General features: G+C 46.3%; 1 protein-coding gene across 21 annotated transcripts in view; it reads right to left on the reverse strand.

The window, feature by feature from the left end:
• Dock9 (dedicator of cytokinesis 9) overlaps nucleotides 1-26,109 on the reverse strand; it is a 254,169-nt gene that overhangs the window by 3,029 nt on the left and 225,031 nt on the right. For 11 of the 21 annotated variants that reach the window (XM_029469291.1, XM_029469295.1, XM_029469284.1 and 8 more), the window contains 9 exons: nucleotides 17,218-17,340; nucleotides 15,747-15,860; nucleotides 15,552-15,557; nucleotides 15,081-15,116; nucleotides 14,128-14,274; nucleotides 10,346-10,556; nucleotides 5,102-5,292; nucleotides 1,462-1,562; nucleotides 868-1,006 (listed from right to left, as the gene is read on the reverse strand). In XM_029469291.1, the coding sequence (XP_029325151.1) occupies nucleotides 868-1,006; nucleotides 1,462-1,562; nucleotides 5,102-5,292; nucleotides 10,346-10,556; nucleotides 14,128-14,274; nucleotides 15,081-15,116; nucleotides 15,552-15,557; nucleotides 15,747-15,860; nucleotides 17,218-17,340 (1,068 nt within the window). The remainder of the gene's footprint in view (nucleotides 1-867; nucleotides 1,007-1,461; nucleotides 1,563-5,101; nucleotides 5,293-10,345; nucleotides 10,557-14,127; nucleotides 14,275-15,080; nucleotides 15,117-15,551; nucleotides 15,558-15,746; nucleotides 15,861-17,217; nucleotides 17,341-26,109) is intronic. The other 10 variants (XM_029469281.1, XM_029469280.1, XM_029469293.1 and 7 more) reach the window with 1 other exon arrangement.

Raw genomic sequence — 26,109 nt, forward strand, 5'->3', positions numbered from 1 at the left:
GAGAGAGAGAGAGAGAGAGAGAGAGAGAGAGAGAGAGAAAGGGGTGGGGGTGGGGAGGAGCATCAAGGAGGTAGGTATAACTGTATATCCATATATGAAATTCTCCCCAAAATAAGGAAGAAATTTCCATTTATCATGTGATAGGCAGGCTGACAAAAAGTCCCAGCCTCCATTCCGCAAGACCAGAGACAATAACTCGCGCAACAGACAGGGCGTGAGATCGAGGAGCTAATGTGACAGATACAGTGACTGGGCTTGCTCTGCATGTTCCTTGCCTTGTGGATGTCTCTGCTTGACACCCTGGCCGGAAATGTCCTCTGATGCCTGCTGGGACCACATGGGGGATTCACAGAGGAAGGACAGAAAGCACAAGAGATTGGGGAAGGAAGCCCTTGAAGAGAGAATCAAGGAGTAAGGAGCCCTGTGTGTTCTGGGGTGACAACTGTTCACCTGGAACAATCCTACTTTTTTTTTTTTAATGACAAAAGACGCCTACTGCAACAGATAAACCAGGCAGTCAGCCCTGTTCTATCAAAGGAAGCTGCAAGCACAGCATGGATGTGGTTTCTCTGCCTTGCTGGGGTAGGCAAAGGCAAAGCTTAAGAAACACAGCGAAAGACACGATGCTACGCTACTCCCCTTCCCACCTTACACACACACACACACACACACACACACACACACACACACACTGCTTAAGGTGACCTAGGAACACGTGCTGCTTGCTTCTCTGAATAATCTGGGTTATGGTACGTTACTTTCTCTCAGAGATGATAATTCTGGAATACTGGAAGACTTAGCTTACTATCAGGAGTATTTCAGACCCCAACACTTCCCACACGCTGCCCAGGCCAGTGTAGTGCTTACCTGCTCACGCATGATGTCGGAGAGCTCCTTGGCCATCTCCCTGTAGTTGGCCTTCATCTCTTCCTGGTACTCCAGCTGGTCTTCTTTAATGAGACGCTCGTTTACTGCCAAGGCTTGACCACAAGCTTCCACAAATTGCCTGAGTGAGGTGAGAGAGGAGAAAGGAAGTAGGAGGGGACGTTGGTCCAGCTGGAAGCATCTGTCTCTTGAACCAGAACAGTGCTATGGTTTCGCTGTGTAACACCCCCAGTCATCCTTTGTTTAGTGTGGTCCCCAGTGTGGTGCTACTGGTGGGGTTTTTGGAGGTGGGACCCAGTGGGAAGTCTGAAGGATACTGGTGGCATGCCAATGAAGGGGGCTGTAGAACTCAAGACCCCTCCTTATTCTCCATGCTTCCTGGCTGGTACACAGGAGACCTGGCTATACGCTCTTCACCACAGGCCCCAGACAGACAATCTCAAACACTGTGTGTGAGCTCGTCAACCTTTCCTCTTTATAAGCAAACTGCCTCTGCTGTTTGCTATAGTAACGGAGAGCCGACAACTGCAGAGAAACACATGACTTTCTTAAAGAGAAACTTTCGGTGGGCTTTACCTGAAAACTTCCTTCAGCAGCTTCACCTTATTGTCAGGGTATCTTTTTGTGTTGGTGTCATCGAGGAAGGCTCGGGCGTATGCTAGCGGACCAGCATTGACCTGGGGAAGAGCAACGGTTTGATAGTGTGTTAGAAGAAAAATGGCTGGTATTGTTTATTTGTGTCAGTCAGTTGCCATGGAGTCCAAAGGCTGTTTAAGCAAGTCAGTCAGGATCACTGACTTTCATGTACATGAAGGCCAAGAAAAACAAGCCATAAACTCAGTTACATCATTATACCTGGCTTGATTCCATCACCTCAGCCATCCTCCGGGTCTTGTGAGGGAATCAGCGTAGGGGACATATGGACTTATTCAGGTCTGAGCAACCAGGGTGCAACACCAGAGCCCAGGTCTCCAAACCCAGGAGGAAAGTTCCTTCAAACAGGGTTTTAGACACTGGAGTTGGTGCTACACTGTACTGAGCTAACAGGTCAACCTGGTGAACCTAGTGAGAGATGAAACATAGGGCAGTGTTTGACTGAGCCATATTCCCAGCTCCTACAAGCCAGGAAACAAAACCAAAGCATTGTTCATTTCATGGGACGGTACAGGCAGCCACAGGCTGGCCATCTTGCTGACTTCAGCTGAATTGCACTGGAGATCAAATATTATCAACACTCAGCAACATGGCAGGATACTGCCAATTCCCAACCAGTCAACTAGAGTTCTCTGGAGATGGTATTAGACACAAGACAGGAAGGCTAGATCAGGAGCCTCAGAGAGCTCAGGGAAGGACTGCCCAATCTCTTCTGGAAGATCCGGTGGGCTTAGAAGGCAAGGGAGGGAAATGCTGATGCATCATGTGTAGGACTGTGTAGCACTCTCAGAACTGGGCTAGGCGACTTTACCGCAGCTATGGGGACACAGGGAGGTGTCGGATGCAAGGCCTCAGCAATGGAGTGCTAACTTCCTGTAGTGACTGAATGTGGCAGCCTCTGCATCAGGTTGTGTGGAAATCTAGCAAATGGGAAGCCAACCCAAAGACTATGTGATGTGTGAAAAGACAGCCCAGTTTTAAGCAGACACAGAGCTGCTGAGTCTATGCAAAACATAATGCAGTAAGATGGTGGAGAGCCAAGCTAAAGAGGCAGAGAGTGCAGTGGCCCTGGGAGCCTCTGGGAGCCAGAGTTACTGAAATGCTGAGGAAAGAAAGCTAACTTTCTTTGGCCTCCACTCCATTATCCAGGTGGGCACCCGTGTGAACTTCAAGTCTTCATTTCAGTATGGGCTTCATTGTTCTTTAAGGTGACTGACTGGGTGTTTTAATAAAACCTCAAAGGCCATCGTTAAATGGTTCTGCATGCTTTACATTCCAGAGAATTCAAGCTCTCTGGCCCCGCCCCTTCACTGGCCGGTGGATTGAGGCTCCACGTTCCCACGTCAAGTCATGGAGTGACATTTTTTACCTACAGAAAATGTGGCCTCTGGCCCTGTTGTACAATCATGTTGTTGCTAGAATGTTGATATCCCTTTGGCATTTAAGCTTGTAGGACATGAGGGAATGGCTGAAAATATCTATAGATACTTTTGTGGTCAATGACATTTGGTAAAATACTAGCTCAAAGCTCATGGTTCCTCACATGTGCCTCTGAAGAAACAGAGAGAAAAACTGATTTCTGAAACTGAGTCCCGGGTGCTGAACTTACACAGTGAACACACCTGTGTAGCCTTCACAGCCTACACCTGGAGGAGACAACTCTGAACTCTAGGGATACATGGAGGAACACACAGGTGCTCGAACTCCTCACGTAAGTATGAAGTTGGTCACTGCAGGGAGCGGACTTAAAATTTACCTGTTACCTAGTTAACTCTCTATCCTGGCTGGTTTTGTTGTGTCAGCTTGACACAGACTGGCGTTATCACAGAGAAAGGAGCTTAAGTTGGGGAAATGCCTCCATGAGATCCAGCTGTTAAGGCATTTTCTCAATTAGTGATCAAGGGGGGGGGGAGGGCCCATTGTGGGTGGGACCATCCCTGGGCTGGTAGTTCTGGGTTCTATAAGAGAGCAAGCTGACCAAGCCAGGGAAGCAAGCCAGTAAGTAACATCCCTGCATTGCCTCTACATCAGCTCCTGTTTCCTGACCTGCTTTCCTAACCCCCTTTAATGATGAACAGCAATATGGAAGTATAAGCTGAATGAACCCTTTCCTCCCCAACTTGCTTCTTGGTCATGATGTTTTGTGCTGGAATAGAAACCCTGACTAAGACACTATCTGAAATAACTTTTAAAAAAAGAACATTTGGGCCGGGCGTCGTGGCGCACGCCTTTAATCCCAGCACTCGGGAGGCAGGGGCAGGTGGATTTCTGGGTTCAAGGCCAGCCTGGTCTACAAAGTGAGTTCCAGGACAGCCAGGGCTATCAGAGAAACTCTGTCTCGAAAAACCAAACCAACCAAACAAAAAAGAACATTTAAGTCTATAGCTTGGTACATTTTCACAAACAACATATGTATCATTACAGGTGCCACCACACGTGCTATGCATTTCTCTAAAAGGACAATCAATCAATCATACCGATAAAACCACTAGTAGTATCCCCAACAGTGTGATTGTCTAAAATCAGACTTGAGAAACGACACACCAACAGACAAGCCAACACAAATGGGGACTCTTAATGACACCCCACCCTAGATGAAGAGCTATAGGCACTGAGAAAAGAAGACTCCTCCTTCTCAGGGGACAAGCCCCTGATAGGTTATCCAGTCCCAACAGGTCTGCCTGAAACACCCACACCCACACACCCACGAACCCCCCCCCCCCCCACACACACACGAGAGAGAGACAGAGAGACAGAGACAGAGAGAGAGAGACACACACACAGAGAATACAACACTGAATGGCTTCAGCGGCTCTGTATGTGTGATAGTTTAAAAATTCCGAGAAGGAACGAAGGTTATGGGAGGAGCTGGGAAGGATGATATAAATACAGTTTCATATATGAAATTCTCAAGAGGAAATGAATTCAAAAAATGTTACCAGCACACTTAACTTGATTGGGCGAAATCAAAATGAAGACCTTCTGATAACCAAAAACAAGACCAAACCAAACCAAACCAAACCCACAGTGAAGGTGAAAGTCAAGGTGTTTTTTTCAGATACAATTTTCATGGAAACTAGAAACCAATGGTTTATGGGAAAGCCTACTTCGATCCATATCTCTCTTAGGCTTTAAGAGTATCTTGGCAACCAGGAACCAACATTCTCCAAGTCACTGAAAAGTCAGGGTTCCAAGAGGAGTGTACTGTCTTTAGCAGAGAGCTCAGTAAGGCCACCAGGTTGTAGGCAGGACTGGGGGTAGGTAAGCCTACTGCTCCCTCTGATAATTTGAAGCTACGGTACCAGGGAAACTGGGAAGTGCCTGGTGAGCCAGGCAGGTAGGACAGATCTTTCTGGTGTGAAGGGACTGGAGCCTATGAGCTGAAGGGAAATCCCTCTACTGTAGGTGCTCTTGAGCTCACCTGGACGTTCACACTGCCCTGCAGGGCTCTGAAGTTCACCTGCAAGCTCACCTGGACGCTCACACTGCCCTGCAGGGCTCTGCAGTTCGCCTGCATGCTCACTGGATGCTCACACTGCCTTGTAGGGGCTCTTCAGCTCACCTGAACGCTCACACTGCCCTGCAGTTTGAGCTGCAGTTTGATCATGTCCACTTCAGCCGAGGAGCAGAGCTGGCGGAGCTCGGCCACCTTCTTGCTCATTTCATCGATGGCCACCTCAATGGGGTTCAGGTCAGTGTGGTGCTGGTACATGACAGGGATCCGCTTCTTCACGTAGGGGAAGCAGTGTATTGCTGCAGAGGAATGGGGGGCCCAGAGTCTAATTAAATGTCTTTCCTGCTGCAGAGGGAAAATGATTATCAGGCCCATTTTACAGCTGAAGAGCTCAGAACTTGCCAGTGTCATATGCTAGTTGGAGCTGGGACTCTTCCTTTTTAACACTGTATGCTTAAGGTTTTATTTACTGCTAGCTTTTTATGTATGAATGGCTTGCTTCCATGTATGTCTGTGCACTGTGTGTGCGTGTTGCCCACAGAGGCCAGAAGAAGGCACCAGACCCTCTGAACTGGAGTCACAGGCGTTGTGAGCCACCCTGTGGGTCCTGGGAAACAAACCCAGATTTTCTTCTGCAAGAGCAGCTGGTGCTCTTAGCCACCGAGCCAGCTCTCTGGTCCTTTAATGTGTTTAATGATTGGTCATATCGTAAGGTAAATAGAACTGGCTACTTGCTATCTCTTGAAGCGTGTCTTTGAAAAAAAAAATCTCTTTCATTATTCCTTGTTTACTTTCTTATCTATAAGTGCCCTAACCCTCCTTGGAAGCTGAGATTCATACGAACAGGATCAGATGGCTTCTACAACACTAACCAGTTTTGAGCAGATCAAGTAAAGAAAAAAAATGCTGTAAGACATCTTTGAGAAAATTCACTTTCCTCTGAAGAACACTGAATCATATGACAAATTTCTCTAAACTAAGATACCAATGAAAAACAAAAACACGAGAATACATTTCTAAGCAAAGCATTTAAGGAACTGGCAAGTCACAAATGATGAGAACCACTGTTCCAGTGGAAAGGTGCTTTAAAACTTCCACTGATAAGAAATAGGAAAATATTTACTGTTTCTCACTCACACTTTTCCATTAAAAGATAATAATACTGTTCTTATTTTTAACAAGCTATCTGACCATATCAACATCAATCAGTTTAACAATTAATAATAATAATAATAAAAATAAAACAGTGGGAGGCTAGAGAGATGGCTCAGTGAGTAAGAGGACCTCCATGGCAGTTCACATACATCTTTAATAAATAAACAAATGAATTAATAAATAAATGGTGTGAATGTTAGGCTCTAATTCACATTTCACATTTCTATCTTCTTGCAGGAACACCTGTAATGCTCTCATTTGCCATTAGATGTACACACATGACCTAAAAAGTTTATATATTTTAACTGTGTGAAGGTGCACATACCACAGTATGTGCGTTCCTCTGTATACTTGGGAGTCAGTTCTCTTCTTCCACCTTGTGGGATCCACGGGCCACTGAGGTCATCAAGCCTATATGATGGCTTCTGTTACTCACTGAATCATCTTCCAGGACTTTTTTTTTTTTTTTTTTTTTTTTTGGTTAGGCTCTTACTTCAGAGCCCTGGCTGTCCTAGAACTTACTATGCAGATCAGGCTGACTTTGGGCTCACAGAGAACTGCGTCTGGAGTGCTGGCATTAAAGGTGTGCACCACTATAGCTGGCCCCCTTATTTTATTTTATAAGCAAAAGATGAGAGAAGTTGTATTTGAAATCTTTAGTAAATGGCTAGGGAGAGTTTATTCAGGCAGACTTATCACAGGTATATGGGGCCAGCTGCCCGTCCTCAGAGGCATCAGTGACTGGGGAAAGCTAGAAAGATGTCCTCAATGGTCACATTCTAGTTTCAGAAACGTTTTTAGTTAGTCTAGGGACCTTTTTCTGGAATTTCTTGTGTCCTCATGGATGCAACGGCTTTTACGTGGCAACAGTGGGGCTGACAGACCCTTGCACAAAGGTGTCTTCCTCTCTCTCTTTTAAAAAACGAGCTGAGCATCGCTGCCCACTGCCAGGGAAGCGGTACTCTGACCTCAGCTGTCCTTGCACGTGACTGGTGAGGTGGCGCTATTACTTTAAAGAGAAAGCCCCAACTCCAGGCTTGGCGTGTGAGGCATCCATGACTCACCTGATCCTACTCAGGGTTAGGTCCTGACTATTGCTTCTTAGATGGGAACTAGACTTCAAGGGGTCAAAGGCAGGATACTATTCGGAGAAAACTCCAGGTCTGTGCCCATGTCTAGCAGGTCCTAATGCTCTGGTATTCTTGCTGGCCTCACCCTGTCTCCTCTCCCTCATACTCCCTGGCTCCAGCCCTTTTATCCCCAGAGTGCCCAGACAAAGACATTTTGGCCACCCTCATCTCCTTCAAGCCTTGACTCAAATGTCACATTCTCAGTGAGAGCCACCCCATCACCCCATTAAACTGTACCCTGCCTTCAGATTCCATGTTTCTAATCTCCTTGGCATCTATCAGCACATGGGGCATGCGCTAACGTCCCATGCTGACCGTCTGCTGTCTTCTCTAGCTGAGATGTGAGGGGCACAAGGGTACAGACCTCATTTTGGGGAACACGCCTCTCTGCAGTGTGCATAACCACCTCAAAGACTATGTGGAAGAACAAAGTGGCCCTGGAAGGTGGAAAGTCAGGTGGGGACCGGAAGAAGCCACTATATAATTATGCACAGGCCCTGTGCACTGGTGTGTGGCCCTTCAGGAAGACAGAGAATGTGTGTGTCAAGTGTACAACAGCTGGGGGTAAACAGAAGGTGTTTCCAATCCGAGTGGAGCAGGAGAAGAAAGGAGGGAGGTCTAGGAGGGAGCAACTAGAAAGTTTTTTCAGATAACTGGATCAGAGTCACCAACTGGGAACTGTGCAGAAGGATAAACCTTCTGTGTGCAGAGGGCAGAGAAGGCCAGGGCTCCCCTACAACTTGCTAGGTCATAGGTCAGGTTTGCAGTAATCAAGTGGAAGGAACCAGAGGCTGAGTAGCTGAAGAGAAATTCTAGTTCAAAGTCTCCAAAGCCACTGTGTGTTTCTTTAAAGGTTTGCTATGGGGGGAGTACATGCGGTCAGTAGCTTTTATATAAAAAAGTTTTGTCTAACTCTGTCTTGGTTTGCTACCTTTCCACACATTTAGGTATTTCAGCACAAACCTTAAACCTGTTCCTGGTTACACTACTGTCTCTGGCTACATTGTCTTTGACTACACTGTCTCTGATTACACCACTGTTTCTGGTTACACCATGGTCTCTGGCTACACTGTCTCTGTTTACACCAATGTCTCTGGTTACATTATCTCTGACTACACTGTCTCTGATTACACCACTGTCTTTGGTTATACCATGGTCTCTGGCTATATCACTGTCTCTGGCTACAATGTCTCTGGTTATACTGTATCTGACTATACTGGCTCTGTCTCTAGCTACACTACCTCTGGTTATACCACTGTCTCTGGCTCTACACTGCCTCTGACTACATCACCATCTCTGGCTACACTGTGTGTGGTTCCACTGTCTCTGGCTACACTGTCTCTGGGTATGCTATCTCTGGCTACACTGTCTCTGGTTATACCACTGTCTCTGGCTACACTGTCTCTGACTACATCACTGTCTCTGACTATACTGTCTCTGGCTACACTGTCTCTGGTTATACCACTCTCTCTGACTACACTGTCTCTGGCTACACTGTCTCTGGTTATGCTGTCTCTGGCTACACTGTCTCTTGTTATGCTGTCTCTGGCTACACTGTGTGTGGTTCTGCTGTCTCTGGCTACACTGTCCATCTCTGGTTATACCACTGTCTCTGGCATGCTTCCCTTTTGTTCACCTAAAGGTAAAGTTCAATGGTGGGTGAGGTCTGCCACCCCAAGCTCACTTTCTCCCCTCCTATCTGTACTTTACAGGATTATTTATCACAATGAGATGAAGGCACAGGGATGTTCGGAAATCTCTCCAAGTTCTCACAGTGAGACAGTGACCCAGGACTGTAGGAGCCCCACGCCAGGCACTTAACTTCCTCAGCCCGTAAGGTGTGGTGACTGACTAGCTGTTCTCAGAATCAATGTGGCTGTGGCTGCTGTGCCTCTTTTTGAAGCCAGTTACTCTTTGTCCTCTGTTGTGGTGATAGAGCTCCGCTCACATTCTTTATCTAATCTAAAATGGTTCTGTATCAAATGTGAACCGTAAGAGTAGCCGGAAGAGTATGTGCCCAGGGAAAACACCCTGCTATGAATCAAGATTCATGATAAAAGCAAATACCCAGAGTTCCCAGCTCCGAGCGAGCATGCACCCAGACACCCAGGAGTGCTTGCAAGCACAGGAGCCTGGGTATCATCCCTAGTTTCTGATTCAGCAGATTTAGGGGGTGGGGTGGGTAGAGCCTGGGAGTCTTCAGTTCAACTTCCCAGGAGTGGCTGACCTTGGTGGCTCCGGAACACTCTGAGAAATGCTGATTTAAGAAACCAAAAGTGAGGTTATCGCTGTACAGATAGCACCAAAACTGATAATCACAAGAATGTATCATCTCAAAACAATTTTATTAGCTGGTGAGGATCTGCCACTCAGGTGCACATTAGGGAAGCCATCTGGGACTGGAGTTTGTAAGTTACCATGGGTGTGCTAAGAGAGGGCCATCCGTGTGATGGCAATGTGGCTAATGCATTACACATCTTCTTAAAGGGGGAAACTTTACAAATCTAAGTTTCTGTGTGTTTTAAAACCTTCATCTCATTTCTCTCATATAAACTATAAAAAAAACATATATATATATATGCTGTATGGTGATGTCTTGAGCTTATTTTTAACTTTATTTTTACCTTGAGCGCATGTGAGTGTACATGCACATGTGTGTATTTGTATGCATGTGTGTCTGTGAGTGAGTGTGTATATGAGCACATCTGTACCTGACAAGGCCAGGCACGCTTAACTGCTGGGCCATTTCTCTGCTCATATCCTGGGTTTGCTTACTTGAATTCTTTAGGATTTATTTATTTTTACATACATTTTTATGACTCTTTTGTCTGCCTGGATGTATGTGCACTTTGTGCATGCCCAGTGCCAGAGGAAGGCAGAAGAGGGTGTCAAACCCCTCAGACTTCTGGGACTGGAGTTTGTAAGTTACCATGGGGGTGCTGTGGGAACTGAACTTGTAGAAGAACAGAAAGTGCTTTCAGCCACCGAGCCAGTGCCTTTGGTTTATTCTTAGTAACCACACATCCCTACTCTGGAAGAGCTGTGTGCCCGGAGAGGGGAAGCTCACCTGTCAGGATGGTCCGCCGCTTACACTGCTCCTCCACGCCACCCTGCCTCTTCCCGGTCTGGGTGAAGGGCATCTCAAACATGAAGCGCCGGATGTTGTGACATCGTTCAAACTCTGTTCTCCTCTCTTGTAATTCCTTTTCGTCAAAGAATGGGGTCACGTGGGTCACCTGGATGTAGGCAAACTTGGAGTCCAGATCCTTCGGGTTGACCTTTAATGCAATAAGCAACAAGTGAGGCGCTATCCCTGGGACTCTCCCCAGGTTAAACTTCTAATTAGAAAACAATTGGAGAAACATTTAGAAAGGCTGGAAAAAGTAGTAAAAGAATGCCCATGTGTCTGCCACCAGGACCACCGCGGGTGCCATATTGCTGTATTTGTTTACACATACATGTACGTATGCACACACAAATGTGTGGAGACAGTTTTAAATTGATTTTTTAGGTTGGCAAACAAGGTAATGGGTTCTGTCATAACATATTCACCCATGTGTCAATAGGCCTTGCTTTCAGACATTTTTAAGTACATACATATATACATGTATACATGCATCATGAATGTATGCACATACCAAGTAAACACTACACATCATGACATACCACCTACTTTTTTCCTAAAACTGAGAACACTTTCTTCTATAAACATTATGGTATTATACAACACTAATTCTCCTCAGGCCATCTAATTCCCTCAGAAGTGTCTAGATGGACAGAGTCTAACCAATGATGACACCTCACATTTAAATGACTCTTTTTTTTTTTTTTGTTCGTCCCTTGCTCCCTCTCTCTCTCTTTCCTTCATTCCTTCCCATCCCCTCCCCCCCCACCCACCTTGCTTTCAACAGGATCTCATGCAGTCCAGTGTGACTTTGAACCCCTGATCCTCCTGGGTTCAATTCCTAAGTGAGTCACTGCACTAGCCTTGCCTCTTACTTGATTAATCTAGAATCCTCTTATTTCTTTTTCATGTCACGGAGAAAAACTTTGAGGAAACCCTTGTAGTTTTCTTGCTCAGGGTCTATCACCCTTGCCCTGCCTTAGTCTGGATTTCTCCATTTTATTTAAAAAATAAGGATCAAATGTTAGGCCCTAAATTACTATTAACTGGTTGTCAGATCAAATGAGACGATGACGGCTGCAGATAACTTCATTTACTACAAGTGCAGATTAACCTAATGTACAATTAGACAGTAACTTTCCTTTCTGATTAACCCACCACACGGACAATTCTGTGATTGAACTGTGAGAGTTTGTGGTGTTCTGGCATCTCACACACGATGAGAAATTACACAGTCATGTTCCACAGAGAGACAAAAATTGATTTCCATTAGCGAGACAGATCAATTCCACATGTTCTAATTGTGTTTAACCCAGAGCAATAAAATGGCCATGGAAGCAATGGCGTGTGCAGCGCTCAGGGCAGCCAGACGCTTTCACCGTTCTGCATACGCTTAGAACAAGACAGGAAATGTCAGCGTGAAAGTGTCTAGTTGTCGAAGGTTAAAAAAAGTCCATAGAACTTTACCATACTTGTCCATTTTATGTTTGTGCCTGTTTGTGTGTGCGCGTGCACGTGTGTATGTGTGCAGGTACATATGTGTGCAGGTACATGAGTGCCACAGCATGCGAATGCATGCAGAGGTCAGACCAGCTCTTTGGGGTTGGTTATCTCCAGGCATCTCTTGGGATCCAGAGACTGAACTCTTAGGCCTGTGTGCAAGCTCTCTCACCCACTGCACATCTGCCTGGCTTGATCACCATACAGCTGCATTTGAATGGATTCAAACTGACTTTCTTCTGCAAAATCAATTTAAAGGCAGAGAGAACGTTGCTGCCTGCCTGGTTCTGGGTGCGCCTCTCTACACTCTATGCATCATGGCTGCTGGTGTGTACAGGCTGCAGAGAGGGAGCACTAGTGGGGAGCAGGGGGAGAGGGTTCTACAACACGGCAGCTCCATCAGGCCTGGATGAAGGGCTGAGCCTGGAAGCTGCCTCTCTGCTCTCACAGGACTGTTCCGCAAGAAGCCTAACTGGGCAAAGCAACTTGATCCATTTGAAAGGATTTTTTGTTTTTGTTTTGTAAATTGTATCTTCATTTTACTTTTATTGTATGAACATTTTGCCTTGCATATCTCTGTTCACCACGTGTGCTCCTGGTCTCTGTGGGGGTCAGAAGAGGGCATCAGATCCCTTGAAATAGGAGTTACAGGCAGCTGTGAGCCACTGTGTGGCTGCTAGGAATTGAACTGGGTCCTCTGCTAGAGCAGCCACCACTCTTAACCACGGAGCCATCTCTCCTGCCCCTGGATGGTGGTTCTTAATGCTTAAGGCCTGGGGAGGCGTTTAGTAAGATATGATGCTTCGTCTCCTTAAGCCACTAGCCTAATACAACATCAAGTATCAGACCATAGGAACTCAGGGGAGGGCGGGAGCAGGGGAGATATTTTAGTGAGATTTTGAAGACTGCCTTTTATGGGGGAGTGGAGCGCGCTAACCTGGGACTCCACAGGTGAGGTACACAGAAACCAGCACAGACCGAGAAACCCAGAGGACCAACATGGAACCGTAAGACAGTGGTGGGAAGAGCACAGGGCAAGAAGCCCCAAGGCTCCATGGCTGCAAGCTGAGCTCCCTCCTCTGGTCCCTTCCCTACAACAGGGGATTGGCCTCTAGGGAAACTGGTCTGGAAACTCAGCAGTCCACTAGTTCAGTCAAAGCAGGAGCCCGCAGACAGAGGAGCAAGGGAGGGACTGTCCTGTCCTCTGCCTCATCCAGAATCAGCTGAAGCCTGCCCCCTCTGCTTTCCTCAACTTTCCCATAGCTCCCTGCTCATCTGAGCATGAGACTGGAGAAAATGAGGGCTCTCGGGGAGTAAATGCTAGACCCTGGGCGGCCAGCAGAGGACTCAGGAATAAAGACAGTTATGGACTTCTCCCTTAGAAAGAAGCAGAGCTTTTCATTGTTGGAAAGACGAAGCACACAGCTGAATTTTTTTTTTTTTTTTTTTTTTTAAGACAGCGAAGGTCTGGCTACACAGGTCAGGCTGGCCTTGAACTCATGGTTTTGCTCTTAGCTCCCCACCCCAATCCCCCGACTGCTGGAGTCCACCATTCCCTTTAGTTAAAACAGGAACATCTTTAAGATGTGACGGTCAGGGTGCCTTTGGCTTGGGTTGGGAAGCGGAGGCACACCCAGCTTCCTGCTCATCGTCTGGACGGGGTGGGATACATGAATGCTCAGGACAACTGTGGAGGGGTGGGAAGGGTCCTCCTGAGAGCCAAGCATCAGAGGAAGGCCACTCTAAAAGAAAGCAGATCTCACTCCTCAGTCACTCTGGCTAGAGAAGGACTTGGTCTGTCACCACCAAGGGTATACAGTCAAGTCACAGACGCCAGGCTACAGGAAGGTACGGTTGAGGGACAACCTTGGAGCCATCTGGGACAGAACATGGCTGAGTCAGTGGTAAGTCAATCACGTGGTAAAAGAGGACACTTTTGTTTCTGGGTTTTTGGAGACAAGGTCTCACTACTTAGCTTAAGCTGGTTTGTAAGGTGTGATCCTTCTGCCTCAGCCTACAGAGTCCCCGGGGATGTAGGCGTTTGCCCCCATCCCAGCTAAGTTATGCAGTGAAGAACAGACAGGCAATTACGAGGGGAAGCAAACACACCTGTCACTCAAGGACAATTCTCCCTACAGCCCCTTTTCACATTTGTGAGCGCATGCTCTATGGCCAATCACATAAATTAAAAAATTGCTCTGAAGCTTATTAGACAGCGGACATACCTTGCCAGAATCCTGTATCATTTTGACATTTTCAGAACCAAATTTATCCGAGTAAAGTTTAAGGAGTCTCTGAGAAATCTCTGACAGAGGCGTGAGCTTGGGCTCTTTGTAGATGTATTCCTTCCCGTCTTCGTCTTCAAAGAACCCCTGTGAGGATTAGCACAGTTAGTGGCGTCCCCGAGTGTGCCAGCCGCTGACCAAAACAGTGAAAAAAAAAAAAAAAACAGGAACCAAAAATCAACAGGAAAATGAGTCCACGGGAAACCCACTTATGCAGGCCGTCCATACAGGGGGCGGGGCTCTAACTCGGAGTCACAGTGCAAAGATAAAGGAGGGCACACAAGTGCAGACTCACAAAGTCAGTCACTAGGTGTCAGGTGAAATGAACGAATGGGGGTCTGGGACATCATGCTCTTCCTTTAATGGGAGTTAATCCTGTTTCACATACCCAAGAGGCTGGGCACACGGGGAAACGACCAGCCCTGGGTGACACACCAGGGACACACAATAGGTCTGGAGTAGGTCAGGAGAAAGGGACATGAAATTCTAGTGAATTCGCTTGTGCTTGAGTTTAGAAAGACCACTGAAGGTCAACAGCACAGAGTTAGAAAAGACTTTCATGACAGCCAGCTATCACTGGTGTAGCACCAATGGCGTGTGCCCACAGCTTTAAAACTGTATGGGAAGTGAAAGAGGGTGAAACTTAAAATGTCCAGATTGGGGGTTAATATTTGAAATTAATGTTCAGAAAGTTTCTCATCTGAAGTAACAGGAAAGGAAATAGTATAAAAACCACAATGTACATAAACAAACAAACAAAAAACCCAAAACAAAAAAACAGGCCAAAATGAAACACACAAAAACACACAAACAAAGAGTCCACATCAAACGGGGAGTTTAGAGGCAGCCACTTCACTGCGGCTCCTTGCTTTAGAAGCATTCAGTGTAATTACCTCCACATCTGTTTCACTGTCTGTAAACTGGTATTGCTATAAAGTTATAAAAGACAATAACAGAAGAAAGTGAAGGTTATAAAGTGCTCACAGAAAAACCACATGCTCTAAGTAAAATGAATGATAATCTATTGCATTTAATAATGTTAGAGCCTGAGGTTAAAACTTAAGTTTAAATAACCCCCCTCCGACAGGGCTGCCCAAGGATTATGGTGGTGACCGCCTGCACAGATGGTGTATGGAACACTGAGATACACAGGCACAAGGAAGGTCTGAGCTGTGGTTTTAAAACATGCAATACTGATGTGTGAGGTGACTGATGATTTCTGTGAATGGAATAAAATGTTAATTTTCTTTTTGGAGTTTGAAATGACTAGACAGTATACATACAAGACTTGAAAAGGAAACTTGCAAACCATACATGAAGAACAAAAGATGATGCTAAGAATTCCTTAGGGAGGAGGGACTTACCGCTGCCTTAAGTAATAAAGGAAAGACAGGAAGAAAGGAAAAAAAAGTAGAGATTTTACAATGGAGGAAGATAAGAACCACCGTACATACGACAAGTTCATCCCATGAGCATTTATGGAACGACAATTCCCAAGATAACACTTTAACAGAAGGAAGAGGCTGAGGAGCAGGCTCCTGAATGGCAGAAAGGCTCACCTGTCCAAAGAAGGCCACCCGGAAGTAGGTCCCCAGGAGCCTGCGGCCCGAGTGCATGACCTCTGTCACTTTGCTGTATGCGCGGTGCAGCGTGTCATACAGATGGGCTAGTCTCTGGAAAGCAGAACAGAACACATTTCTTCCTATTTGCAAATAACAGAATAAAATTTAACATGGTAAATATGATGATGCAGCTGTAAATACCTTAACTTGGAGTAGAAAAAAATCACTGCATGTATGTATAAGGGTGTGTGAGGTGTACATGTGTGTGTGTGTGTAAGGGTGGGAGGCATGCATGTGTGTGTAAAGGTTTGAGGAGTACATAAGTGTGTGTAAGGATGGGAGGTGTGCATGTGTGTAGGGTGGGAGGGAGGTGTACATGTGTGTGTAAAGGCATGAGGTGTGCATGTGTGTGTAAGGATGGGAGGTATGTATGCATGTGTGTGTAAAGTTGGGAGGTGTGCATGTATGTATACATAAGGGTGGGGGTGGGAGGCATGCATGTGTGTGTAAGGGTTTGAGGTATACATAAGTGTGTGTAAGGATGGGAGGTGTGCATGTGTGTGTAAAGATGGGAGGTATGCATGTGTGTGTAAGGATGGGAGGTGTGCATGTGTGTGTAAGGATTGGAGGTGTGCATGTGTGTATGTAAGGATGGGAGGTATGCATGTGTGTGTAAGGATGGTGGAGGTGTGCATGTGTGTGTGTAAGGATGGGAAGCATGCATGTGTGTGTGTAGGGGTGGGATGAGCATGTATTTGTGTGTAAGGATAGAAGTATTCGTGTGTAAGGGTGGAAAGTGTATGTATGCAAGCTATAGGACAAGCCCAGGTGGTATTCTCAAGGCCTGCTCCATCTTTTGTTTTTAAAAACAGGGTCTCTTACTGGCTCAGAACTCATCAAGGAGGCCACGGTGGGTGGCCAGTGTGCCCTAGGGGTTCACCGGTCTCTCTCTCCAGCACTGGGAATTGAAGCATGTGTCACCACACTTGGCTTTTTCATGTGGGTTCCGGGCACTGAACATGGGTCCTAGGGCTTTCAGGGCAAGCGTTTTACTGACTGGCTTATCTCCTTGGTCCCGGGAATGTATTCTGACTGTGTATGTCACTGTGATCATTTCTGGATTGCAGCCTTTTCTGTCTAAAATGAGCACCCACTGTAGAATCTACTCCCAGATACTCTGACATGCAGTGGTGGAGAAGACCCTCTGATGTGAAGCAGGCTCTGCTTTTCACTGACTGACTTCTGAGCCCTGAAATAACAGGACTCTGGAGGAAACTTCTCCAAAGGTCTGTGCTGGGATGAGACCCTAGCAGTTCAAGACAGAGGTGAGGCCTGGGTGTGTGAAGTCTGACAGTCTTTATGGACAGTGACTGGTGGCCAACGCTGAAGTAACAAACGTGGAGAGTGGGAGTCCACCTGGGCATGGCTGGCTTCTGCATGACGTACAGGAGGACAGGCAGTCACATACCTCGAAATCCCTCCGCTTTTCGTAGATGGGGATGATGAGCTTATAGATGTCAGCGATCAGCTCGTAGCGCTCCGCCTTCCAAAGTCCATCGGCACACTGCTCCAGCAGCTCCATCAGCACATCCTGATCAAAGAGGAAGGGCCGGCCGGGGCCAGGAGGGATTACTATGGAGAACCTGCCATTGCATTCCCTGTGGGATGTGCACCCGAAAGGCTGCTAGCGGTGGAATTTATGATGCACGACTCTTGAGCACTAACTTCATGACTGTAACAGCTCCCTACACCAAGTTCCTTAAGGGGCTTTCTCCCCACATCATGCTTACATACGAGAACTAAACAGGTAAACTAGCTGGGGCCCAGGTGGCCCAGCAGTTGGGAGCACTCACTACCCTGGAAAGGGACCCAGGTCCGGTTCTCAGCACCCACACTGGACAGCTCACAATGGTCTATACCTGTGGCTCTGGGGACTCGGATCCCTTTTTTGGCCTCTGTGGGCACTGTATACATGCAATACATATACGCTCACACAGACAAAACACTCATATACATAAAACTTTGGAGGTTGACACTGTTATAGAAAGATTCTCCTTTCTGATGAACAAACTCTGACAGTGTTGAGGGACATGGAGCACTACGAAGGACGACTTCAACTCCAACTGAACGTCTTGAAGTTATCCAGGGATGGTGTATGGTGGGACTTAGGCCTGTTTCCTCAACATTCTTCCCTCCTTCGTTTGGAAATGACCTCCTATGGGAGTGTGGACTGTCCCTGCTTTCTGTGGAGCTCTTGGAGTTTGGAAGTAACACTGTCTATGGCTTAATCATATGTATCATCTTTTCCTTAGCCACACCCACGGGCTCATCATGGTGCTGTGGCAGTCAGTTTTAGGCTCCCAACTTGGAATGCTCGGATGGAAAAGGTGGACACGGGAGAGGTAGCTTAGAGCCTACTGGGGCCATGGAAAGGGACTGAAGAGCCTGCTTCTGCCCCAACCAACAATAGCATTGCTAAAGGCTTGCACTCAATAAGGTAAACCTATTTGTCCCTTCTCTCGACCTGGAACTGGTTCTTTGTGAATCTCACATCATGCAGCCCAATTCCACTCATCTCCCCATCCCTTTGTATCTGCCCTCAACCCTTGTAACCTCCCCATCAAAGAAAATAAACAATGTGTCCAACAGTGTACCCTTTTGTTCATACATCTTTACTTGCAAATGCAACCCTTGTAACCTCCCCATCAAAGAAAATAAACAATGTGTCCAACAGTGTACCCTTTTGTTCATACATCTTTACTTGCAAATGTTCGTTGCAGTGAGTCATTGGTCTGGCTTCTCCTACACTATCAATTACTAGATCCTCACCGGGACTCTTCTTATATCCTGTTGTTGCCCTGTGTTATGGAGATCTTACAGCTTTGGATCAGCAGATCAGATCCAAAGCTGGGCCCCTTCAAGTGCCGCAGCAGTTCATAGATGGGTCAAATCAGAGCCCTGGATCTGGGGCTAGGTGGTAGCTGAGTTGGTCAGCCTGCCAGCTCTCCCACACCCACACCACCTGGGTGAGCTCTCCAACAATGGCCCAGCTAGCTCACCCAATGCTGCATCTGGCAAGGGGCAGGGCCAGCTCTCCTGCCCCAGGGGCTGGCTCATCCTCACCTTTGCCACCTGTAGTCAGATCTACTGTGCTTCCCAGTTGAGGTGCAGAGCCCATCTCCCAAATGCTGCAGTCAGCAAGGGGCAGGGCCAACTCTCATGCTCTCATGACCTAGGGACCAGCTCTCCTACCTGCTACAGGTGGTGAGGGGACAGGGGAGGTTCCTTTTTTATTTTTTTATTTTTATTATTATTGTTTTGAAACAGCTCATGTATCCCAGGCTGGACTCATCTGCTTTTATATGGGTGGAAGACTGAAAACAGGGTTTCACACATACCAGATAAGCACTGTATCAATGGGGCCACATGCCTCACCCATGTGCCTTCCTCCTTCCTCATTTTTTACTAGTTCTTCCAGAATTTCATACAATGTTTCCCAAATGTAGACTAATGTTCATCACAGGTCCAATGCCCATCAATTATGGAGCCAAAGAAAATATCATTTTAATTAGCCTGTCAGATGATACTGTGCAATCAAGCCCACTTAACTCCTGTGCTGTATTTATGACACACATCATAAAAATTGTCATTTGTGGGACTGAACTCTGCACCACCAGTGCCTATAAAAAGGTATGACAGTTGTCTTGGGCTTTATTGTAGTGCTCATTAAAGCCAGATGGACACAGTAACCACCGGAACAGATGCAGAGAACCCAGGGAACTTTTCATAGCCATCCTGTCTCCGTTGCATTTACATTATAAAGATGTCTGTCCTGCTTTTATTTCTAGTCTTTTCTAATGGACAGTCTAGCACACCAAATGCACCTATTATTTCTTCATGTTCCACTGCTTATTAAAAAAAGCTAAACGAGAAAGCAGAAAAATAAGGCTTGTATAATTTCATGGTCACACTGACGTCGTCACTGTAAACAGAATGAGTCTGGGCAGATCAGAAGGAATAGGACCCGCTCCCCAGAATGCGATGGAATCTGTAGGTTCTGTATGTTAATTCATAAGCCAGTTAAAGCGTCTCACATTTCAATGACTACCTTCTACTTTGTATTAATTTTTGCTTAAAAGGATCTTTTTACTACCAGGATGCATATATCCTTTTACAGTCCCTGACATACATAGTCAGTAACCAAGCGGCTCTCAGAAGCAGGCTTATATTATATTTATATCCTCAGTGATGTTGGCAATACCAGGTGCCGGTTACTCCTTTGTGTGAGAGGTATTGATGAGATTTATCAAAGCCTTGCATTTCCACAGATCTTAGGTCAGGCCCACCATGCATATTTCCCAAGCACTGCATCTCGCTGTTGCCATGGAAGCGCAGAGGGGACTGAAGGAGTCTAAGGAAACCGGTTCCCAAGGGGACAGCTTTATTTTCAAAATACTACAGTGTATCCATTTGGGCCCTGCACTCATTCAGGTTTACCACGAATCTAAACTTTCAGTGAAGAAGTACAGCTGGCTTTTCTAGTTGCCACGGTCACACCAGGGAGACAGAGGATGACCGCACCTATTTATTGTGGATCGTAAAAGAACACTAGGTACCTTTAATTCTGTTGCCTTAGCAATTATAGCATAATAAAAATCAGAAGTAAATTATGTTTGTTTTTATCAGGTGCAAAGGAAACTCCAAAAGGCAGTTCATATATCCAGAGATGAGTTCAACCTGGGCTATAGGTACACTGCTGACAGTCAGGTAAAAGCCAGTATCCCCAGGACCTGTGAAGCTGATTCCCCTCTACTAACAGGAGTCATTTCCCTTAGCCCTGGTGGACAGACAGACAGATAGCTATGTGTGGCTGCACATAAGTGCTGCCTCCAGGCTCCCTCAGCATCACCGGTACCTGTTACACACTTAAAGTCCAGTCTCTGGCTGTCCTTATGTCCACCTACTGTCTTACTCAAAGTTCTCTAGAATTCTCTCAGGATCTCAGGTCTCTCCCTCTTTCCGCTGTTCTTTCCCACTTCTCAGCCCTGGCCACTGGCCATGTTCAGCCCACATCTTTCTCTCTCTGTTCTGGACTCTTCCAGATGCCTCTGGCCCCTCCCCCCACCTCTCTCATGTTCCCAGTTTCTCTACTGCACCTTCTTGAACACAGTTCTGAGACAGGAACCCATATAGTCCCAGCATGTCTTGAATTCAGCATCTTCCAGCATCTTCCTCCCAAGTGCTGGGATTACAGACGCATGCCGCAATGTTAAGAATCTACAATGATTCTGATGTGATATTACAAGAAGAGTCGCAAAAATTTTCTCAAGGAGTTAAAAAAGTTGGAAGTGATTTTAAAAAGTTTCCATTCGGCCACTCCCCTGCCCCAGACATTTTAATCAAGCTCTTACTGTGGTGGAAGGGAGCGTGCTCGACACCAGGGATACAAAACCAAATCTACTCAAGTCAAGTCTTTGTCACCGGTAACTGCTCAGCGGATTTCTACCAAGTATGGGGAGTGCATTTTCAGTGGTGTTGTGCTTGAAGGCTCGGTCTGGATGGTAGGGGAATTTTAGGAGTTGGGACATGGATGGGGAATGTGGGTCGCTAGGGAGAAGTTATGCTGGTAAAGTGTCATATATTGTTGGTAACTAATTGAAAGTAGACTTTGGGAGTGAGGAGGGCTTGTCTTAGTCTCAAGTGTGTTTAGGGAGGCTCCCCACCCCCTACCCCCGTGTCAGGGAGAAATGAGAAGAGCAAACAGCTATGGGGTTAAAAATCTTGCATCCTTGAGAACAGCCACAAGCTAACCTGTTCCCAACAGAATGCCTGGGGTGGAAAAGAGAGGCTGGAATCTTTGTGGAGTGGAAGCTCTGCTGGGCCTGGAAACCTCTCAGCCAGGCACCCAGCTTGATGGTTCTAGCGGGGGGGGGGGGGGCATGGTTCCAGTGGGGGGCGGGGGATGGTTCCAGCGGGGCTTCCTTGGCCACTTCTGCTGGATGTCGCAGTGGCCTGATTTGAAGTTACTTGTGCCGGCTCTCCCCACTGGCTATTCAAATTGTTTTTTGCGGGACGTTCTAAGTGTTAAATACGATAATATAATATATAATATACAGATATATTCTATCTATCTGGTGTCTGCTTCTTGCTATTTATCCTTTTACTCCTGCCACAAAAAAACAAGAACACCCCCCCCCCACTCCGCACTCATTCAAAACCCAAAGCACTAATGTGTCACACGTTCTTTCCTCATGGAACACTAAGGATGTATCTTTGAAGCCCTGTGGGGACTGTCTTGTCCCTGGCCCTCGAACACCCTCTCTCTCTCTCTCTCTCTCTCTCTCTCTCTCTCTCTCATTCCCGTCCACCATCAGGTGAACATTCTGCACCCTCACATCACTTTGACCCAGAAACAATGGAGCCGTTAGACCACACACTGATGCCTCTGCGCTGGTCAGTCAATCTCTCCTCCTTTTGAATGGTTTCCTCTTAAGCATTTGTCATAGAGACAATAAAAGCTTAGGAATACAGACGGGTCTTGTTCAGCTGTGTGGTGGTGGGGTGGGGCGCATAAGGGAATACGCAAGCATTCTTAGCAGGCAGAACTGACACACTGGAGACTCAGAACCACCAACTGGTAGAGATGTGTCACAGAATAGCACATCCTGCTCTGCGTAGGAGACAGAACTGGTAGTGAGTTCTTGCGAGATGTCAGTAAGCGAACTCAGTAAAGAACTCCCAGTTCATCGGGAACTCAGAGGAGTGGCATCCACTCAAATAGGAGGGGAAGGGAAGACAGGCACACATAAGCTTAGAGTCCATTGGGAAGAAAAAAATGCCTCTCTCTACCAGACAGCCCTGTAGGCACAGCTGTGGGGCATTTTCTTGATGAATGTTCAATGTGGAATGACCCAGCCCATCATAAGTGGTGCCCCCTAGGGCAGGTGGTCCCCCAGGCAGGTGCCCCCAGGGCAGGTGGTCCTAGAGTATACCCCAAGAGCAGGCAGAGCAAGCCAACAAAGCAGCATCCCTCCATTGCTCCTTGCCCTAGAGACAGGCTTGTTCCTGCCTCCAGGTTTCTGCCCTGCTTGAGTTCCTGCCTTGACTTCTCTCAGTGAAGGAAGTCAAGCCCTTTTCTTCCCAAGCTGCTTTTGGTCACAGTGTTTTTGTCACAGCAATAGAAACCCTAACTAAGACAGATGACTTGTGAAGAACTGGCACATAGTTTGATGGGCTAGAGAACCTGCACCCAGTATCCAGGCATGAGGAGCTCCCTCAAGGGATTAAAGATTAAACATACCACAGGATTAAACATACCACAGTGGCAGACTCAAAGTTTTCCACATAAGAAAGAAATTAGTCATCTAGTGAAGATAATTTCTAAAAATTGTATCTTTTAAAAATGATTCACACAGGCGTGGTGGCGCACGCCTTTAATCCCAGCACTCGGGAGGCAGAGGCAGGNGGATTTCTGAGTTNGAGGCCAGCCTGGTCTACANAGTGAGTTCCAGGACAGCCAGGGCTATACAGAGAAATCCTGTCTCGAAAAACCAAAAAAAAAAAAAAAAAGATTCACATGCATCTGCTCGTCTGTATGTGTTCCATGTGCAAGCACGGACTGAGAAGACTAAAAGAGATGCCCTGGAACTGAGTTACAGGCAGTGTGGGTACTGGGGACTGAACCTGGGTCCTCCAGAGGAGCAGAAAGCGTTCTTAACCACTGAGTCCCAGGTGACCTGCCCTGGGGATGGGGGCACCACTTACGAGGGGCTGGGCCCTTCTACATTGAGCATTAGTCAAGAAAATTCCCCACGCCCATGCCTATTGGACTGTCTGGTAGGGATTTAAATACAATTTTACTCTGTCTTAGACAACCTAGAAAATGAGGTGGTTTAAAAAACAGAGCCTGAATTCAAATAGTTTATGATGTGTCATAGGATGTAGGTAGTTAAACTCATTAGAGGAAAATCTGTTACATGTGCACAGAAAGATGCCACGTTCAACTGGAGCCTCCCCAGGGTGGCTAGGAATGGCAAGGTTTGATAAAATAAACAGAAATATCATCACCAAAACACATTCACTGTCGTCACAAATTAGGAAAGAGCGTGTCAGCCACATTTACATCCTGAGGGACATTGGTTCATCCCCCTTTCTTGGTCAGGAGGCATTCAGGAACCATAGCCTCTCAGCCCAAATGTATTTCTTACTGTAAAGAAATGGTGATATATGCTACAAAAAGCAGGATTAGTATAGGCTTTATCAAAAACAAACTAAAAGCAAACAGAGCAAACCTACGGTTTAGTGCTTAAGAGCACTGGCTGCTCTTCCAGAGGACAGGGTTCAATCCCAGCCACCTCAAGACGGCTCACAACTGTATGTAATTTCTGACCCCAGGGAATCCAACAGGCATTCATATGGTGCAGGGACATACATGCAGGTGAAACAGCCATACAATAATAACACATCAGCACCCTAAACCTTTTCCCTCATGGCATCAAGTGTGGATAACTCAACACCAAGGCATCGGTGGAGAATTATTCAAACTAATGCTAATCCTAAACTTAGACAGTTACAGCTCCTCCATGAAGCAACAGGGCTTTGGACAGAAATCAGAGGCAGTAATCACAGATGGTTAAGTTTAATAGACCATATATATCAATATAAAATTACAAGGGTCATAAAACTTAGACATGCTAACTAAACACTTGAGCATATATATATATGAAATCCTAAGCAGAAATTCCATTTACTTTGAATCAGCAATCACTGTCCCTGGAAACCAGAAGGAAGCCACACAATGGGCAGAACAGCAGCCAAGCAAAATGCCGGATGGGCTTCCCACCATGAGCAAACACACACTAAGCTACTTCTCATAATTGTCGACATGCACAGGAACAGGCTGGGGAGGAGGGGTCTGTGTATCCAAGCACACATTTTATGGTACTAGACTAGACTTAAAAATCTCAATCCATACCCGGGCGTGGTGGCGCACGCCTTTTATCCCAGCACTCGGGAGGCAGAGGCAGGCAGATTTCTGAGTTCAAGGCCAGCCTGGTCTACAAAAAGTGAGTTCCAGGACAGCCAGGGCTATACAAAGAAACCCTGTCTCGAAAAACCAAAAACAAACAAAACAAAACAAAACAACAACAACAAAAAAACTCAATCCATGAAATCTATAAGCCATTGAGGAAGTTTTAAAAAAACAAATTAGCCTGTTTCATCCGTAGGGATGTTGTACTAATATAACTGAGGGTGCTGAGCACCTGTCTGTAGAAACATATCACTAATGGTGTGTGCACACACACCTATCACACTAATGGTATGTGCACACACACCTGTATGTGCACAATTAATCACACTAATGGTGTGCACTCTCCCACACCTGTGTGTATGTGTACTACAGTTAATCACACTACTGGTGTGCGCACACACACACACCTGTGTGTATGTGCACTACAATTTCTCACACTAATGATGTGTACCCACACACCTGTATCTATGTGCATATACTGTGTGTATGTGCACTACAATTAATTCCCACACAAGAAAGCGCTTGTGTGTGATACTAACTTTTCCACATACATGTCACTTGTTCTGTCTTAGGATGAAATCAATGTAATCATTAAAATAGAGCCAGACACCATCTCCATGTCTACTGCTCGGGCATAAATGAGTCTGTGAGCAGGGTGCACAATGGTGTACTATCACTGCCTACCTCACACTTGTGCTGTGCAGACCAGGACACTCATCGCCTGGAATGTTAGAGTACTGATCCCAGGGTCCGCAGAGAATGCAAGCCCTTGCTGATCTTCCCAAGGACCCATATTTGGATCCCAGCACCCATGTCTGGCAGCTCACAGCAGCGTAACTCCTGCTCTAGAAAACCCAACACCTTCTTCTGGTGTGTATAAATACAAAACAAAACAAAACAAAACAAAACAAAACAAAAAAAACTGAAAAAAATGACTGACTATTGTATCCCACCCACACTTAACTGAGTTTGGGGATGAAGAGTCCAGAGAGCATAATCAGGATTTATAACAGCAACCAAGCAACCCCTTCGCACATGCAAGTCCGGGCGCTACTGCACTAAATGAAAGTCTTCGGGGCAGGTTCCTTGTTTACACAGCCCCCTTGGCTAGTTTATGGACGAATCAACAAGTCAAAACAGAAATTCCCAGGACACAGGAACTCAGATAACCTCTAATTCTGATTCTTGGGGAACTGCGAGTTAGGTGTCCTTCTTCAGTGGGAAGAAACCATCTGAAACTATGGTTTCATCTTGGCCTGCTTTGTATCTCTATCATGCAGATCACTGCCAAGGAAGCCTAGCATGTACTTCAGCATGAAGGATGCTCTG

The sequence above is a fragment of the Mus caroli genome, chromosome 14 (assembly GCF_900094665.2).
Source record: "Mus caroli chromosome 14, CAROLI_EIJ_v1.1, whole genome shotgun sequence".
In the NCBI taxonomy this organism is placed as follows: domain Eukaryota; kingdom Metazoa; phylum Chordata; class Mammalia; order Rodentia; family Muridae; genus Mus; species Mus caroli.